We start from the raw sequence: 18361 nt of genomic DNA, 5'->3' as shown, positions 1-18361 counted from the left end.
GCCTTTGCACAAGGCACTGGTCACAGAGGGATTTCTCATGATGGTAAGGTAGTCCCAAGGGGTTTTGCACAAGGTTGGGAGATCCCAAAGAGCGTTGCATGAGGATGGGGGCCACATGCGGGGTTTTCATGGAATCACGGAACTGTGAGAGTTGGAAGGGACTTCTAGAGATCATCTAAGTCCAACCCCCATGCTTAAAGCAGGTCTCCTGGAGCACATTACCCAGGACTGCATCCAGGTAGGTCTTGAACATCTTCAGAGAAGGAGACTCCACAAACTCCCCAGGCAGCCTGTCCCAGGGCTCTGTCATCCTCATAGCAAATAAGTTTTTCATCTTATTTAAATGGCACTTCCCATGTTCCAGCTTGTGTCCGTTGTCCCTCATCCTGTCCTTGGGCACTACTGAGCAGAGTCTGGCTCCATCCTCCCTGCACCCACCCTGAAGTACTCACAGGCATTAATAAGGTCTCCCCTCAGCCTTCTCCTCTCCAGGCTGAACAGCCCCAGCTCTCTCAGCCTTTCCTTATCAGGGAGACGCTCCAACCCCCAGTCATCTTTGTTGCCTGCCCCTGGACTCTCTCCAGCAGGTCCCTGTCTCCTTTGAACTGGAGAGCCCAGGACTGGACACAGTTCTCCAGATGTGGCCTCACCAGGTCAGAGGGGGAGAATGACCTCTCCACCTACTGGCCATGCTCTTCCTTGTGCACCCCAGGATCCCATTGTCATTCTTGGCCACAAGGGCACTTTGCTGGCTCATTGTTAACTTATTGTCTGCCAGGACTCCAAGATCCTTCTCCTCAGAGCTGCTTTCCAGAAGGTCCACCCCTAACCTATATCGGTGCACAGGGCTCTTCCTCCGCAGGTGCAGGACCCTACACTTCCCCTTGTTAAATCTCATTAGGTTCCTCTTTGCCCAGCTCTCCAGCCTGTCCAGGTCACACTGGATGGCAGCACAAGCCACTGGGGTGTCACCACCCCTCACAGTTTTGTACCATCAGGGAACCTGCCAAGGTCACACTCTGTCCCCTCATCTAGGTCATTGATTAATATGTTGAACAAGACCAGACCCAGTACTAACCCCTGGGGAACACTGTAGGCTACAGGTCTCCAACTCAACCCTGCTCCATTGATCACAACCCTCTGAGCTCTGTCATTCAACCACCTGTCAATCCGTCATGCAGTGGACACGTACGCTTCCTGAGTTTCCTAATAAGGATATTATGGGAGACAGTGTCAAAAGCCTTGCTGAAGTTAAGGTAGATGACATCTGCTGCTCTCCCCTCATCCAGACAACTAGTTATGTCATCAGAGAAGGCTAACAGATTGGTCAAGCATGATTTACCCTTGGTAAATCCATGTTGACCACTCCAAATAACTCCCTGTTCTTCAATGTGTTTAGAGATGACATCCAGAACAATTCCCTCCATCACCTTCCCAGGAACTAACTGGTCTGTAGTTCCCTGGGTCCTCCTTCTTGCCCTTTTTGAAGACTGAAGTGATATTGGCCTTCCTCCAGTCCTCAGGCATCTCTCTTGTTCTCCATGACCTTTCAAAGATGATGGAGAGTGGCCCAGAAAAAACACCTGCCAGTTCTCTCAGAACTCACAGGTGCACCCCAACAGGGCCCATGGACTTGTGGATGTCCAGTTTGGCCAAATGGTCTCTAACCCGGTCCTCCTCTACTGAGGGAAGTCTTCCTCTCTCCAGACCTTTCCCCTTGCCTCTGGGGTCTGGGATTCATGAGGGACAGCTTTAGCAGCGAAGACTGAAGCAAAGAAGGCACCAGTAACTCCACATTCTCTGCATCTTCCACCACTAGGGTGCCCAGCTCACTCACCAGTGGGCCAACATTGCCCCTGGTCTTCCTTTTTCTATTGATCTACTGAAAAAAAACCTCTTCATGTCTTTAACCACAGTGGCCAAGTTGAGCTCTGCTTGAGCTTTGGCCCTTCTCATTTTCCCCTTGCAGAACTTCACTGTATCTTGGTGTTCCTCAGAAGCTGACAACCCACTTCTCCAAAGGTTCTGCACAAGGACATGTAGTCACACTAGGCCCAGTCAGTGGGAGCTATGCCACTGAGCCGGGTGGCACCACAGGAGGCCCTTGCATGAGGAAGTCACCTTCTACCCGGTGCTGCAGCACAAACCCTCATTCTACATCATGACTGTCCTCATTTCCATCACGCTCAACCCCTGCTGGTTGCAAGGGGTCTACTACCTGGCCCCCCCTCCCCGGTACACACTTGGGGGGGTGGGGGAGTTGCACAAGGATTTGCAGTGGAGATTGCACAAAGGATGTGCACTGAAATTGATTGTACAGGGTGTTTACGTGAGGCATTTGCACAACAGTTTCCAGCCAAACCAGCCTCGGTTTCATAGAATCATGGACTGCTTTGGGTGGGAAGGGACCTTGAAGCCCACCCAGATGCTCTTCAAGATGGTTCCCCCATCCCTAGAGGTGCCCAAGGGTGGGTTGGACAGGTCTGGGGACACTCTGGTCTGGTGGGAGGTGTCCCTGCCCATGGTGGGAGTGGAGCTAGGTGGTCTCTGAGGTCCTCAGTCCCCCCCGCCTCCCCCACTCCCAGCCACATTGCTGGCAGTGCCACTGGTCAGGTGGTACCTGACAGGGTACCCTGGTGCTGCTTACACTCTGCTTCATCCTCAGCGTGGGGGTCCTCAACCTGCACCACTGCTCCCCCACCATCCACACCCTGCCCCCCTGGGCACACTGGGTGAGGGACCCCCCACTCAGCCCCCCTGGGTGCCTGGGTCACACTTTGAACACTTGGGTCCCCTCCAACTCCCCACCACTCACACCATGCCCCCCCTGGCCCATCAGGTGAAAGTACTTCAGCAGAAGGAGTAGAGACCCCCATGACCACTACATGACCCCTTTGTAATACCTTTGTGACCCCCCAGTGACCCTCCCCATAGCCACCCCCATGTATCCACCAGTCCTGTGTGACCCCTGGGTGACGACCCCCCCACCATTGTCCTTGAGCAACCAATATGTGACCCCCATGTGACATCCATGTGACCACCAAGTGACTTTTCCCCCTGTGCCACCCCCAGGTAACTCCCAGGGTGCACATGTGACCCATGTTCATGAACATGCGAAGAACACACGATGGTCATGCAAAGAAAAGCTAAACATGTGAAGGATGTGCCAAGGGCACATTACAGACCTGTTGAGAAGGGTAAATGATACTACAACACGCTAAAAACACACTAAGAGCCTCTGATGCCACTTCCACCACCCCTGAGGCCCCAGAACATGCCCAACTGTGCATGACCATGCTAAGAACATGCTTGTGAGATATGCCCCCCTGCAGAGCTGGGTCCTTTTCTGAGGTCCCCAACACAAGGAGGACATGGAGCTGTTGGAGCAAGTCCAGAGGAGGCCACAGAGGTGACCTGAGGGCTGGAGCAGCTCTGCTCTGGAGACAGGCTGGGAAAGTTGGGGTATTCAGCCTGAAGAAGAAAAGACTTCAGGGAGACCACCCAGATTAAGCAAGGTTTTATACCAAAACTGCCCATTTTGACTACCAAATTGGCCCATTTTCAGCCCAAGTCTGGCCTACTCGACCCTAAATAGTCAGCTTTGAGCCAAACAATTGGCCAACTTGACTGAGAAATGCTGGTGTTGACCCTAAAATTGATCCTCTTGACCCCCAAATTGGCCCTTTTGCCCCTAGAGTAGCCTTCTTTGACCCCAAAATTAAGCCTTTTTGACCACAGATTTGCCCAAGTTGACCCCAAAATGGGCTCCTTTTGCACTTAAATAATCTATTTAAACCCCAAATTGCCCATATTAGTCTCAACACTGACACTTTTCACACCCAAGTTGTGCATTTTTCCACTACATAGCCTATCCAGACTCACAAAACTGCCCATCTGGACCCCCACATTGGCCCATTTGCCACTCACTGGCCTACTTAGACTCCCAAAATTGGCCGTTTTGACCCTCAAATTTACTGACTTTCTTAGAATCACAGAATCATCCTGATTGGAAAAGACCTTGAAGATCATCAGGTCCAACCATCACCTAAATCCACCAACCATAACCTCATCTACCCGCTCAGTGCTTAAATCATGTCCCTCACCACTGTATCTACATTTCTTTGAAACACTTCCAGGGATGGTGACTCCACCACCTTCCTGGGCAGCCTGTTCCAGTGCCCAACCACTCTTTGGGTAAGGAAATTCTTTCTAATATCCAGTCTAACCCTCCCCTGGCACAACCTCAGGCCATTTCCTCTGGTCCTGTCATTACTCACTTGAGAGAAGAGCTCAACTCCCACCTCCCTACAACCTCCTTTCAGGCAGTTGTAGAGCAATGAGGTCTCCTCTCAGCCTCCCCTTCTTACACGCCAAATCAGGCCTACTTGACACTAAACAGCCACCCTCCATTCAAATTCGCTGCTTCTGCCCCGAACACCCCGCCCGCCCGGCTGGGAAAGCCCTGCGGCCAATCCCCCCGCCCAGCGCCCGCTGCGCATGCGCCGTCCCGGAGCCGCGCGCTGCAGTACCGGCCTCGGCCCAGCGGCGGCAGCACCGCCGCAGCGCTTCCCCCGGGCGTCCCGGGCAGGGGCGCGCGGCGCCGCAGCTCCCCCTGCTCCCTCCGGGAGGGCGCAGGGGCGGGTTGGATGAGGCTTGTGCAGCCGGGTCCGGTGGGGGGTGTCCCTGCTGACGGCAGGGAAGTTGGGAGCCTGATGATCTCCAAGGTCCATTCCAACCTTCACCATTCTATGACTCTATAAAACAGCAGCAAGCTCTACAGGGGAGCTGCACACTATGTAAGCGAGCTAAAGGCTCCGTAGAAGAACTGCAAAATATAGAAGAGATTTTTAAGGCTCTACAGGAGAGCTCCATGCTGTACAGGAGGGGTACAGGCTCTATAGGAGAGCTGTATGTTATGTGAGAGAGCTACAGTTTCTCTAGAACTGCAGCCTATAAAAGAAGTACAGGCTCTACAGAAAAGCTTCACGCTACATAAGAGACCTACAGATCTGTAAGAGATACATAGGAGACCTCAACATAAGGATCCTCCAGGCTTTGTATGAGATTTACACACTCTACAGGAGAGCTGAACACTATATAAGGGAGGTACAGGCTCCATAGCAGAGCAGAATATGTAAGAGAGCTAGAAAATTGATAAGGGAGATTCACACTATAAAGACACCTATAGGCTTGATTAGAGAGCTGATTATATGAGTACTACAGGCTCTGCAGGAGAGCTGCACACTCTGTCAGACAGCTATAGGCTCTATAGGAGAGCTGCACATCATGTAAGGGGGCTACAGGCTCTATAGGAGAATGACACACTATATAAGAGATGTACAGGATCAATAGGAGAGCTGCACACTGTATAGCTCTGCCACAGGCTCTACAGGAGAGCTGCAGACTATATAGAAGACCTACAAGCTCCATAGGAGGGCTGCACAACATATGAGAGCTAAATGCTCTAGAGAGGGATCTGCACAGTATGTGAGATTCCTACAGGCTTTATAGGAGATTTACACACTCTATAGGAGAGCTACAGGTGCTATGGGAGAGCTGAACACTATATAAAGGAGATACAGGCTATACGGCAGAGAACACTATATAAGAAGCTAGAGGATCTATGAGGGAGCTTCACACTTTATAAAGACACCTATGGGCTTGGTAAGAGAGCTGCACATTACATGAGAGGACTACAGATTCTGTAAGAGAGCTTGAGAGAGCTTATTAATGCCTGTGAGTATCTCAGGGTGGGTGCAGGGAGGATGGAGCCAGACTCTGCTCAGTAGTGCCCACGGACAGGGTGAGGGGCAATGGGCACAAGCTGGAACATGGGAAGTGCCACTGAAATAAGAGTAAAAACTTTACAGCAAGCGTGACAGAGCCCTGGGACAGGCTGCTCAGGGAGGGTGTGGAGTCCCCTGCTCTGGAGACGTTCAAGACCTACCTGAATGCAGTCCAGGAGATTGGACTTGGATGAGGTGCCTTCCAACTCTGACAAGTCTGTGCTGCTAATGACTTCCACAGGCAAATTAATTGCAGTAACTGCTTCAGTCAGACCTTTGGCAAATCTCTGAAAAAGGAAAATAGAAAGTTATCACAGATTCTATGATCATCAGTCTCTTCAACTCAACTACCATAAGGGCTGAACAACCCCCGCTATGCCCAGGCACAAGACTTCTCCCAGCACAGAAAGAACAATGACACAGGAGAACTGGACACTGGACGTATAATCCCTCATATTAAAAATAAAGTAGACTGTCTGAAAAAAAGAGTTACATGAATTCTAATGAATAATGATTTTACATTGGCATACATCAATTAAATTTGAGAAAGCACCTACAACAGCACCACTCTCTAAGAAGACCTGCTAGCAAAATAAGAGTAAACTTTAAGCTTCCTAAGTCTCTACTCCATGCCCCACTTCAAAGAAGTAGAAAAATTGTTATTGTATATAATTTGCACTTATCTTCCATGCTGGGCAACGCCTTCTAGTGAGCTAATGAACTTTGATGAACTTGCAGATGTTTACCCAGTGCAGTGTTCCTAAGGCAAGCAACATACTTGAATCTGAAATCAACTCTGCCCAACACAACAAAGAACCAGCCCCGTGGCCGCTCACTTAACTCCCCCCCTCACACACACACTGGGAAGGGGAGGACAAACCCAACTAGAAGCTCATGGGTCGAGACAGAGGACAAGGAGGGTTCCTGAACTGTCAAGGTCACGGGCAAAACATACTCAACTTGGGGAAGTAATTTAATTTCACACTAATCAATGCCCACAGGACACAGACACACCCAGCAGGACTTACATACATTACCCCACCCTGCCCTTCTTCCCGGGCCCAAATCCCTTTGTTCCCAGTTTCTCTCCCTCCTTCCCCCCAGGCACAGGGGGATGGGGTTTAGAGTCACTTCACAGTCTGGTGGTTCCTGCTGGTTCTTCCTCCTCAGGAAGGATTCCCCACAGTCCTGCCCTGCTTCCCCACGGGGTCCCTCCCATGGGAGAGAGTCCTCCACGAACCTCTCCTCCATGAGGCCTTCCCACCAGATCCAGAGCTGCTCAAGCTGCCCACAGAATCACAGGTGCTTCAGGAAGAGGGGGCCAGGGGGAAGCCCCAGGGGCTTCCACAGCAGCAGCATCTGACACCACTGGCAGCAAATCCGAGTCCATTGGCCGCAAAATCCAAGTCCACCCCTCCTGGCACCTTCAGGGAATGTTCCACCACGTTCTTCCATGAGTCCAGGGGCACACCTGCCATCTCACCATGGGTTGCAGGGAAACTTCTGCTTGGGCACCTTCTTCCCCTTCTTCCTCACCAACCACTGATCTGCCTCTCCAGCTCTTTTTAACGGCTCCTTATCTCAGTTATTTCATATGTTAATGGCAGAGGTTCATCTATTGTCCCTCTAATGGCTCCTTGTCTGGTTTTGGAGCAGGGGGAGCTTCTCAGCTTCTTACCTGAGCCTTCCCCTGCTACCAAAAATCCCACCAAACCAGCACAACTTCAAACATGAGAGAACAAAAGTAACTTCTACCTTTGCTGTGCCAGTCTGAGACCCGTGGAAAATCATCACCCCAGCAACACAGGTTTCCCTTGCCTGCAGGGTGGCAGAGGCATTTACTAGTTGGTTTTCTCTTCCTTCAGAAGAGGGATTCCCATTGGATTTTTCATCCTAAAACACCAGTGGTCCATCTTCAGTCAATCCCTTCTGAAGCTAACCCCATTTTCCCAAACACACTGAACACAGAGATCCTGTGACCAGACTCTCAACACTAGGCAAATGCCACAGTAGAAGCATTTTAGCTTCTTATTCCCAGATAGACACAAGAGTCAACATTCCTCTGAACCAGGCCATGCTACAACACACTCACCTCACACATCAGGGAGAACAGGATCCAGCTGAACCTGAGAACCTCCCACCTCCCTCCGGCAGCTGAATTTCACTCACCTGTAGGAGAGGGTTTTAACTTCCTTAACAGCCTAATCCCACGCCCCTCCTTAAAACCAGCCCAACCTCATCATAATAATGCACAGACACCTGAAAAGCACCGGGCACAAGCAGAGGGAGTTACTTGAAGTGACACGTTCTCTCAGGAAGACAGTGAGAAGTTCAGCTGAGACCTGCTCTGACATCAGAGAAACAATGAGTTCCCCACAAGCACAAGACCATCCAGACTGAGGATTAGAACCATTAGGTAAACCAAAGGACACCAGGGATTTGCAGTGACCCTGGGGGGCTTGCAGGGAAGCAGCACATTTCACTGCACCAGCAGGGACCTTCACCCAGCAGCTCGTCGCCTCACAGAGTTGGAGGCCTCCTCAGACACAAGTGCTTCTTCAGACACAAGTTACCTTCTTTTTGGTTTTGGTGGGGATGAACTGAACGACGATCCAAACACTGATCCCAAAAGCAGCAGCAGAATACATGTAAAATCTGTGCAGCCATAAGGACACCAGGCAAGTATAAAGGAAATTCCACATATGCTTTGAGACATCTAAATCCAGAATAAAGCACAGATTTGGCAAGAACAGATTCTTACACTAGTAATTTAGGATAAGCACACAAGAACATAACTATACAGGACCCACAGACTCATGCCCTCAGCTACACTCAGGCTCTGCAGAAAAAGTTTCTGCCAAAGACAAGAAAATAGAATTGAATGATAGAGTCTTCACCTCCTCAGAGGTGTGTAAACTGTTTCATCTGTGTATCAGAGTGACCATTTTAGACAGTCGTACAAACTCTTCTTAGAGCAGGTTCTGTTAAAACGAAAGGCAGAAAATACTTGTGCTGTGCAAGTGTCAGAAAGTAAAGTCCTTATAAAACATTCACTGTATCACTGGCACAGAACTGACACATGTAGCTCTCCAGAGCTAAAAAGCTCCATTTCAAGGGGGAGATCCTCTCCACTGAGCTTGCTGCTGAACACAACCCTGGCTTGTACAGATTAAACACCATACTGATTACAGCAACAGCTTTGACGCTGAGTTTCAGGGCCAGACTGAAACCTGGACTCAACTGAAAGTCGTTTTCCAGAATTCTGTCACGTGGGCGAGATCTGGTGCAGAACCAAGCTTGCTCACCACCAACCTGAAAATTCAGGAGACATCATGACACAGCTGCTGTGATTACCTAGCTCATAAAAAACATTTAAGAGTTTAAATAAGGCTTGTCGTGACACTTATAGGCTGAGAAATGCAGCTGAGCCCCTGCTGCCGTTCTCTGCAGTCCAACCAGATCCCGGTTTTGCAGCCACCAAACGAGCACAGGAACGGAGTCTTCCCACGAGGCTGCAAACCTTGTTCGCCTTCTTTTCCCGGGGTTGTTCCCAACAGGACAAAAGCTTCTTCCCCCCCCCCCCCCCCCCACATGACCAGAGCTGAAGGGACCCCCTGAGGCAGCCCCGGGGCCTCCAGCGCCCGCCATGGTGCGTGTGTCCCCCCCGCAGCCGCAGACCCCCCAGGGGCCCCAGCCGCGCGGGTTCCCGCGCCCCCCGCCCCGCAGCCCCCGCACCGCCCGCCGGGCCTGACCCCCCCCCCAGGCCCCCCGTTTAATATCTGCGCTGCGCTCGCCCGCCCCCCGAGACAGACCCCTCACACCGACCTCCCAGAGCCGCCCCCGCAGCCGTGACGGCCTCACGGTTATCACGGTGATTTCCCCCCCCCCCCCCCCCCCCCCGGTTATCCCCCCCGCCCCGCCCGCCCGTTCCGGCCGCCCCCCCGTTTCCCCCCGGACGGCTTTTCCCGCAGCGCCGGGGGCGGGCGGGGCGCGGCGGCGGCCAATGGGGGGCGGCCCCGCCCCGCGCTGCGGGCGGGCGGGGGAGCCCGGCGGGCGCGGGAGCCCGGCGGGCGCCATGTCCATCTTCACCCCCACCAACCAGATCCGCCTCACCAACGTCGCCGTGGTGCGGGCCCGGCGCGGCGGGAAGCGCTTCGAAATCGCCTGCTACCGCAACAAGGTCATGGGCTGGCGCAGCGGAGCGTGAGTGGTGCCTGGGGCTGCGCGGGGGCGGCCCGGCGGGCGGGGAGGCCCGCGCGGGGCCCGCTGCGGTGCGGGCTTGCAGGCCCGGGCGGGGGCGCGGGTGTGCGGGAGAAGCGCCGCGCGGGGCCCGGCTGTGGAGCCCCGGCCGGGGGTGGGGCCCGCGTGGCGCCCCCCGGGCTGTGCAGCGCCCCGGCTGCTTCCCGGGGAGGGACGTTTTGGTAGCAGAAGTTTCCGGCTCCGGTGATTCATACCTTGGCGACGAGACTTGTTCCTCCTTTCTAAAGACCCGTGCGTTTTTTTTCTAGTATGTATGATTTAACAAGTTTTCTAACTCTGGGAACTCTCTAGGGAGAAAGATCTCGACGAGGTCCTGCAGACACACACGGTGTTTGTCAATGTCTCCAAAGGCCAGGTGGCAAAGAAGGAAGATCTTGTTCAAGCCTTTGGGACAGATGACCAAACAGAAATCTGTAAGATGGTAAGTTTTGACCACTTTGCAGCTACCTGCTTTATCCAAGCTTGGAGAAAACTTTTGTTTTACCCAGGAGTCACGAAACTGGTGTGTTGGTTTGGCATGAAAAGCATTTTGCAGGGTGTACTGTTGCTAGAAGCAAAAGAGTTGTTAATTGTTATTGTTTATTATTTATTTTGAGCAATCTGACTCCATGATTTGTTAAAAAGTGGATAAAAAGTAATAACTCCGTGATATAGTTTTAAATGTCATATATGTATTTGACTGAAGAGATTCAGCATGTTCTGTATAACACAGCTTGGATGCACTGATTTCTGCAGAAAGGGAAAGAGAGTTTACCAGTTCTGAAGAGTTTCTCACTTAGGATGTATTACTGAGAATGTAGGGGAAGGGAGGGGACTGTGGTTACTTTGGAAAGTCTAGTTAAATGTTCAGAGCAGATTTAATTTCTTAGTTCTTCTGGGCTGGTTACAAACTGTAGAGTTGTTGGTGACGTGAAGTTGAGCAAAGCTGTGTCTCTTTTTGTAGTTTAGTGTTTCTGTGGGATGTTTTTTCCCAGAAATCTTCCCAGCATTGTCTGGTCTCAATATATACATTATTAATTCAATTATTCAATTTCTGCAGCTCATGTCTAACTGAACAGTTCAAGCAACTGTAAAATTTAGTACGGTTACTAGGAGTTCACTCTTTGGTGAAATCTGTGATGTTTATTAACTGTTTTTTTCAATGTTTTCCTGTCCAGATTCTATCAAAAGGGGAGCTGCAGGTGTCGGACAAAGAGCGCCACACGCAGCTGGAGCAGATGTTCAGAGACATTGCGACCATCGTGGCTGACAAATGTGTGAATCCTGACACCAAGCGGCCCTACACCGTCATCCTGATAGAAAGAGCCATGAAGGACATTCACTACTCTGTCAAACCACACAAGAGCACGAAGCAGCAGGTTGGTTTTCTCACCGAATGAGCCTGTGCTCAAAGCTGTTGTCTTCAGTTGTGATTACTTGGAGTGTTCTGTCCAGTTCTGGGCTCCCCAGTTCAAGAGGGACAGGGATCTACTGGAGAGAGTCCAACAGAGGCTACAGGGATGATGAAGGGACTGGAACACCAGCCTTAGGAGGAAAGGCTGAGAGACCTGGGGCTTTTCAGTATAGAGAGGAGAAGACTGAGGGAGGATCTAATTAATGTCTATAAATACAAGAGGGCTGGGGGTCAGAAAGGCAGGGACAAGCTCTTTTTCCCTGGAGACATTACAAAAACAGGTAGACACGTGTTTTGGGAGATGGTTTATTGGTTAGGGGTTGTAGGGTGGATGGTTGGACTTGATGATCCTGAAGGTCTTTTCCAACCTTGACGATTCTGTGATTCTTTTCACTTGTGCCCTGTGACAGGATGAGGGGCAATGGATTAAAAGTGAAGCACAGGAAGTTCCACCTCAACATGAGGAAGAACTTCTTTATTGTGAGGGTTACAGAGCCCTGGGACAGGCTGCCCAGAGAGGCTGTGGAGTCTCCTTCTCTGGAGTCTTTCAAGACCTGCCTGGATGCCTTTCTGAGTGACCTGCCCTAGATTTGATCCTGCTCTGGCAGGGGGGTTGGACTTGATCTCCAGAGGTCCCTGTCACAGAGTGTTGCGGGTTGATTCTGTGATTCTCTGCCAGCATCCTCTGAGGGCTCCGCACTGCCCTGTGCTCTGCAGACCACAGAACAGTCACTCAGCTGCCAGCAGGTGGGTGCTGGATGCAAACAGCATCTGAAACTCCTGCAGTTTTTTTCTGACCATTGAGGGAAGGGAGAAGGAAACTGATTGATGCACCCACAGTGGTATGCCTGGAAGAGGGGTAAAGCTTTTATCATTTTAATTGAGGTGGGAAATCAGGCAGGCGTTGCATTTGAGTCACATTGGTTCCTGTTTTTCTGCAGTACAGCTGCTACTTGACGTTATTCCGGAGAGAGTTTTTAAGTATTTGACATGATCAACAACAGCAAAAACTCTGTCCTTGTTAATTGACCAACACAGTGTAATAGCAAACTCCCTGGAGCAGAGTGGAAGAGATCAGTACTGAGAAATGTGTCAGAAGCAAATGGAAAGGATTTGAGTTTTTGATCTGCGTGAGTGTTTTTAAGCAGGTCTGTAAATGCTGTTTCTGCTTCATGTCTGTGTAGGCACTGGAAGTGATCAGACAGTTAAAGGAGACCATGCAAATTGAACGGGCTCACATGAGGCTGCGATTTATTCTTCCAGCAAAGGAGGGGAAGAAACTGAAAGAGAAGCTTAAGCCACTGATTAAAGTTATTGAGAATGAAGACTTCCATGAACATCTGGAAATTGTAAGTGACAAATCATAGAATCATGAAATGCCAAGTGGGAAGGGACCTCAAGGATCATCTGGTCCAACCTTTCTAGGTACTACTGTAGTTGATATGAGGTGGCTCAGCACTCTTGTCAAGCTGAGACTTCAAACTGTCACCGTTTGACTCAGGTCCGACAACAATGCTCTCGATCCCCTCCCCACCCCACCCAGGTAGGGAAGGAGAGAGAGAAAAAAAGAGAGACTTGGCTGGATTGAAAACTAAACTACACAGCTTTAATTAAAACACTAATGAATCATATAAGAAAATATATACAATTATATACAGATATATTCAGATATGGGCAAAAACCTCTCGCCTCCCCCCACCCCCAGCAACTCCCACAGCACTCCCCTGAACTGGAAAGAGTCCCGAGGAATCCCGGAGCCGCTGCTGGAGAAAGCGGAGAGTTATGAGGGTCAGGAGAGCTCGAGCCTAAGGGTCGGTGGTGATGGATGAGCAGAGTCCTCCCCGGACGCCGGCCATGGACGGAAGAGAGAGCGAGAAGAAGAAGGAAGCTGTCTTCTATGATCTCTGTCCTTCCTCTGAGCTTACGTAGATATATGGAATGGAATATCTGTGGCCAATTTTGCTGTCTGTCTAACTCAGCCTCCCACGGGGGGGTCAGAGATCTCCCCATAGTGTCTGAGCCGGCGGAGTGAAGGTGTAACCTTGAAACCTTAGTAGTTAGAAAAACATTCCACTGTCTTATCAGCCTAGCAGAACACACAGTTGCTAGTTAAAAGAAAGCTTACTGAAGGAAAAAAAAATCAGTGAAAAGAAAAATTGGCTTAATCCTGGCTCAAACCAGGACACTGTCCAGTGTGGGAGAATCCACCACTTCCCTTGGGAGACTATTCCAATGTTTTACTGTCCTCATGGAGATAAATTTACCTCTTGTGTCCAGTTGGAATCTCCCCAGCAGCAACTTGTGCCCATGACCCCTTGTCTTTTCCATGTGACTCCTTGTGAATAGGAAGTCTCCATCTTCTTGAGAGCCACCCTTTAAGTATTGGAACATGTAGTGAACTCTCCCCTGAGCCTTCTCTTCTCCAGGCTGAACAAACCCAGTTTTCTCAGCCTCTCCTCATATGGCATATTCTCCAGTCCTCTGATCATCCCTGTGGCCCTTCTCTGGACCCTCTCCAGCTTGTCCCATCCTTTTTGTAGAGCAGGGACCAGAACTGAACCCAATGCTCCAGGTGTGGTCTGACAAGGGCCGAATAGAGCAGGATGATGACTTCTTGATCTCTGCTGGTAATGCCCTTGTTGGTACAGCCCAGCCTCCTGGTGGCTTTCTTTGCCCTGCAGCACACTGTGCACTCATGGTGAGCCTGTTACCCACCAAGACCCCCAGGTCCCTTTCCACAGGGCTGCTCTCCAGCCAGGTGGATCCCAGTCTGAACTGTGCTCCTGGGTGATGTGTTTCTGGGTGCAAGATCTTACACTTCTCCCCATTGAACTTCATAAGGTTCCTGCTGGACCACTCCAACCTGTCTAGGTCATCCTGGAGGGTGGCTCTCCCTTCTGGAGTGTCAGCCTCTCCACTCATCTTGCTGCCATCAGCAAATATCATCAGGGTGTTCTTGATCCCAACATCCAGGTCACTTACAAAGATATTAAACAGCACTGGGCCCAGTATCGATCCCTGGGGACCCCACTTGTGACCAGTTGCCAGTTTGAGGAGGAACTATTTACTGTTACCATCTGTGTACGGTCTGTCAGTCAGTTCCCCACCCATCACACAAACCACTTGTCAAGGCCCTAATGAGTCAGTTCCTCCACGAGGAGTCTGTGGGGACTGTGTCAAAAGCCTTGGAGAAGTCTAGGTAGACAATGTCCACCACTTGCCCTGCATTAACCAATCAGGTCACTTAGTCATAGAAGGTGATCAGATTTGTCAAGCATGATTTGCCCCTGGTAAAATTGGCTTTTCCCAGTCACGTGCTTCAGCTGACTTGTGACAGTCCCCAGGAGGATCTGCTCTGTGACTTTCCCAGGGACTGAAGTGAGGCTAGTGGGTGGACCTGGGTCCTCTTTTGGACCCTTCTTATAGATGGGGTGACATGAGCCTGTGTTCTTGAAAAACTCCCAGCATTCAGTAGCTCCTTTACCATCCATAGAAGCTTCCCATGGGATCCCTTCCAACTGAGCCCAGAGGGAGCTGAAGTTTGCTCTTCTAAAATCTAAAACCTTTGTTCTTGAATTAACCTTCATGGTGCTCAACAGTGTCCCAAACTCCATCATCCTGTGGTCACTGCAGCCAAGTCTGTCACTAAAAGAGATACCACAGAGCAGGTTTTCTTGGTCAGTGAGTAGTAAGTCCAGCTGTGCCCCATTCCTGGTTGGCTCATCCAACATTGGTGTGAGGAAGCAGTCTGCTACACATTCCAGGAACTTGGCTGATGTCAGGTGAGCTGCAATGTTGTTCCTCCAGCAAATGTCTGGGTAGTTCAAGTCTCCCATCAGGAACAGGTTGTGCTGACCCAAAGCTTGCCTGAGTGACCTGAGTGTCACTTCATAGGTCACATAGTCTTGTTTTGGGGGTAACAGATGCCTACTGTAAGGTCACCCTTGGAGACAGCCCCTCAGATTTTGACCCAGAGGCCTTCAACAGGGCTACCACAATTACCACAGCTGACTTACATGCATCCAAGGTTTTCTTCAGCACAGAGTGCAACTCCTCCACCTCTTCTCCCCTGCCTGTCTTTACAACAGCCTGGACCATCTCTCAGGGCCCTCCAGTCTGTTAATCATCCCACCATGTTTCAGTTATTCCTATGATACCATAACTATCTGACTGGGTATGGAGCTCCAGTTCCTCCAGTTCATTTCCCAGGCTGTGTGTTTGTACAGACACTTCAGGTGGCTGATCTTTTGGTTCTCATTTTTGGGGACAGCTGTCGCACATTTTACTACTCTGGTTGGCCTGGTTTATTCCCCAATGGGTTGCAGTGTTGATGCTGGAGTGATCACTGCCATCTGGGATCCCTCCCCCTGGTGCTGGCATGCTGTTCTCTGGCTCCTCTCCAGTAAGCCCAGTTTTACCCCTGCCCCCCTTCAATTCTAGTTTTAAGACCTTTCTACAGTCTCTTAAGTGCTTATGTTTCATAATTATTTCACTACACTGGTACAGCTCACTAGAAGGTGATATGAGTTGTTCAGATAAGCTGCAAATTTACCAGAGATTCTAAATCAAGTGTAGTTTGTAGGTTTTAATTTCAAACAATTCTTGCAGCTTGAAAGTAGCCATTGTTATGTGGAGGTTGCTGCTGCAGGCTGGGGAGGATCACAGCATAACTTCTCTTAGCAGGGACTCTCCTACGACTCTGATAAGTTTCTCTGAATGGGGCTCTTATTTGTGAATCAAACCTGTATTTTGACAGGTGTTCATTAGTTTTGTTTGAAAAAAGGTCTGTGCTAGAACAAGATTTGGTATTGGTAAAAATCTCTGAGAAGATATGAGAATCCAGCAATCCAGCTGTCAAGAGACATCCAGTGTTGGTAACTGGAACTGCAGAATTTCTTTGGAAAGATTCTCGGACAAAAATCTCTCATCAACCCTAAAAAATCCCTTTTAGTAATTGTTTAAAATTAAAATTACTGTTGGAACTTAAAGCCATAGAATCGTTTTGGTTGGAAAAGCCTTTTAAGATAATTGAGTGCAGATGTTAATCCAGCACTGCCACCCTGAAATGGGGCTAAGAAAAATCCAGCCTTATTACTTGAGGATGATGAAGGGACTGGAACACCTGCCTTAGGAGGGAAGGCTGAGAGACCTGAGGCTTTTCAGTCTAGAGGGGACCTCTTTTCACATGTGCCCTGTGATAGGATGAGGGGCAAGGGGCAACGGATTCAAACTCAAGCACAGGAAGCTCTACCTCAACTTTCTTTCCTGTGAGGGTTACAGAGCCCTGGGACAGGCTCCTCAGAGAGTTTGTGGAGTCTCCTTCTCTGAAGACTTTCAGGACCTGTCTGGTTGCCTTTCCAAGTGACCTGCCCTAGATTTCGTCCTGCTCTGCCAGGGGGGTTGGACTTGATCTCCAGAGGTCCCTTCCAGCCCCAAACATTCTGTGGTTCTCTGATTGACTGATAAGATGTGACCTATTTCAGGTGTGCCTTATTGACCCTGGCTGCTTCAGAGAGATTGATGAGCTGATTCGGAGTGAGACAAAAGGGAAGGGAACACTGGAAGTGCTCAGTCTGAAGGACGTGGAGGAAGGAGATGAAAAGCTGGAATAACAGAACCCATCCTTGAGCAGTTCTACTTTAACAGCACCCTGCGAGATGATTGGCATTACCCCCTCTCTTCTGCTAGACCTTCATGTTTTTTCCAGTCTCTTGCTGCCAAATATTTTCTGATGTTCATCTGCTGGAATTTTTCTGTGCAGTGTTTTTTTATAATTTGACACCTGCTTGGTTTACAAATGGGTTTGGCTGTAGGAACATTTTGTGTCAGAGTTGCACTAATGAGGATTGAATTGAGACTTGGTATGAAGTTCTTCCTGCTGTGGTGGACCTTAGGGGTTGCTGTTGCAGAGAGACTGATACGGTGCAAATCATCTTTACTTTGAATTGTCAGTGCTGAGTGGAAGGTGGCACAGGTTGTTCGGGGGGGGTTTGTAGAGGAGGAGAGGAATCTGGAGAAAAGGGACCTGCATTTTCACTTTTAAGCAGGTGTGAAGTGTGGATTGTGTCTAAACTGGTGTCTTAGCAGTATGGAAACTGAGGTAGACTTCTGTAATTAGCAGCTTGAGAATCAGAGTACTTCAAAGGACCACTTGAGTATTTCCTTCACTGGATACAATACTTGCTGACAGAGAAAATGTTCTCCAAATAACTTATTCGTAAAATATATTTAGTTACATTAATAAAAATGAACTATCTATATATTCTAGATACATAAATAAATTAAAATAATTAAAATTAAAGGAAGAAGTCAGAGAGTTGTGGTCAATGGGACAGAGTCTAGTTGGAGGCCTGTATATAGTGAAGTCCCTCAGGGGTCAGTACTGGGACCAGTACTATTCAATACATTCATCAACGACCTGGCTGAGGGAACAGAGGGCACTGCCAGCAAGTTTACTGATGACGCCAAACTGGAAGGAGTGGATGACACACCAGAGGGTTGTGCTGCCTTCCGGTGAGACCTGGACAGGCTGGAGAGCTGGGCAGGGAGAAATGTAATGAAATCCAGGAAGGGCAAGTGTCAAGTTTTGCATCTGGGAGAGAACAATCCCATGCACCAGTACAGGTTGGGGTCTGACCTGTTGGAGAAGAGTGTAGGGGAGAGGGACCTGGGGGTCCTGGTGGACAGAAGGATGACCATGAACCAGCAATTGTGCCCTGGTGGCCAAGAAGGCCAGTGGTCTCCTGGGGTGTATTAGAAGTGGTGTGGTTAGTAGGTCGGGAGAGGTTCTCCTTCCCCTCTACTCTGTCCTGGTGAGGCCACATCTGGACTATTGTCTTGAGTTCTGGGTCCCTCAATTCCAGAAGGACAGGGAACTGCTGGAAAGAGTCCAGTGCAGAGCCACAAAGATGATGAAGAGAAT

The 18361-nt window shown here is 49.9% G+C and overlaps 1 protein-coding gene across 1 annotated transcript; it reads left to right on the top strand.

Moving 5' to 3' along the window:
• The first annotated feature begins 9809 nt into the window (after positions 1-9809).
• On the top strand, positions 9810-17187 carry SBDS (SBDS ribosome maturation factor). The gene is made up of 5 exons (XM_051635526.1): positions 9810-9989; positions 10338-10467; positions 11204-11404; positions 12624-12788; positions 16923-17187. Exons 1-5 carry the CDS (start codon positions 9862-9864, stop codon positions 17049-17051), a joined length of 753 nt encoding a protein of 250 aa, XP_051491486.1. The 5' UTR covers positions 9810-9861; the 3' UTR covers positions 17052-17187.
• Positions 17188-18361: the final 1174 nt, after the last annotated feature.

Source organism: Apus apus, chromosome 18 (genome assembly GCF_020740795.1).
Source record: "Apus apus isolate bApuApu2 chromosome 18, bApuApu2.pri.cur, whole genome shotgun sequence".
NCBI lineage: Eukaryota > Metazoa > Chordata > Aves > Apodiformes > Apodidae > Apus > Apus apus.
Note: the sequence above shows the minus strand (reverse complement) of the source record. Positions and strands in the feature narration are given on the sequence as shown.

Coding starts and splice junctions, on each gene's coding strand:
- SBDS (XM_051635526.1), top strand. CDS start 9,862: ATGTCCATCTTCACCCCCACCAACCAGATCCGCCTCACCAACGTCGCC. Junction 9,990..10,337: donor ATGGGCTGGCGCAGCGGAGC/GTGAGTGGTGCC, acceptor GGAACTCTCTAG/GGAGAAAGATCTCGACGAGG. Junction 11,405..12,623: donor ACAAGAGCACGAAGCAGCAG/GTTGGTTTTCTC, acceptor ATGTCTGTGTAG/GCACTGGAAGTGATCAGACA.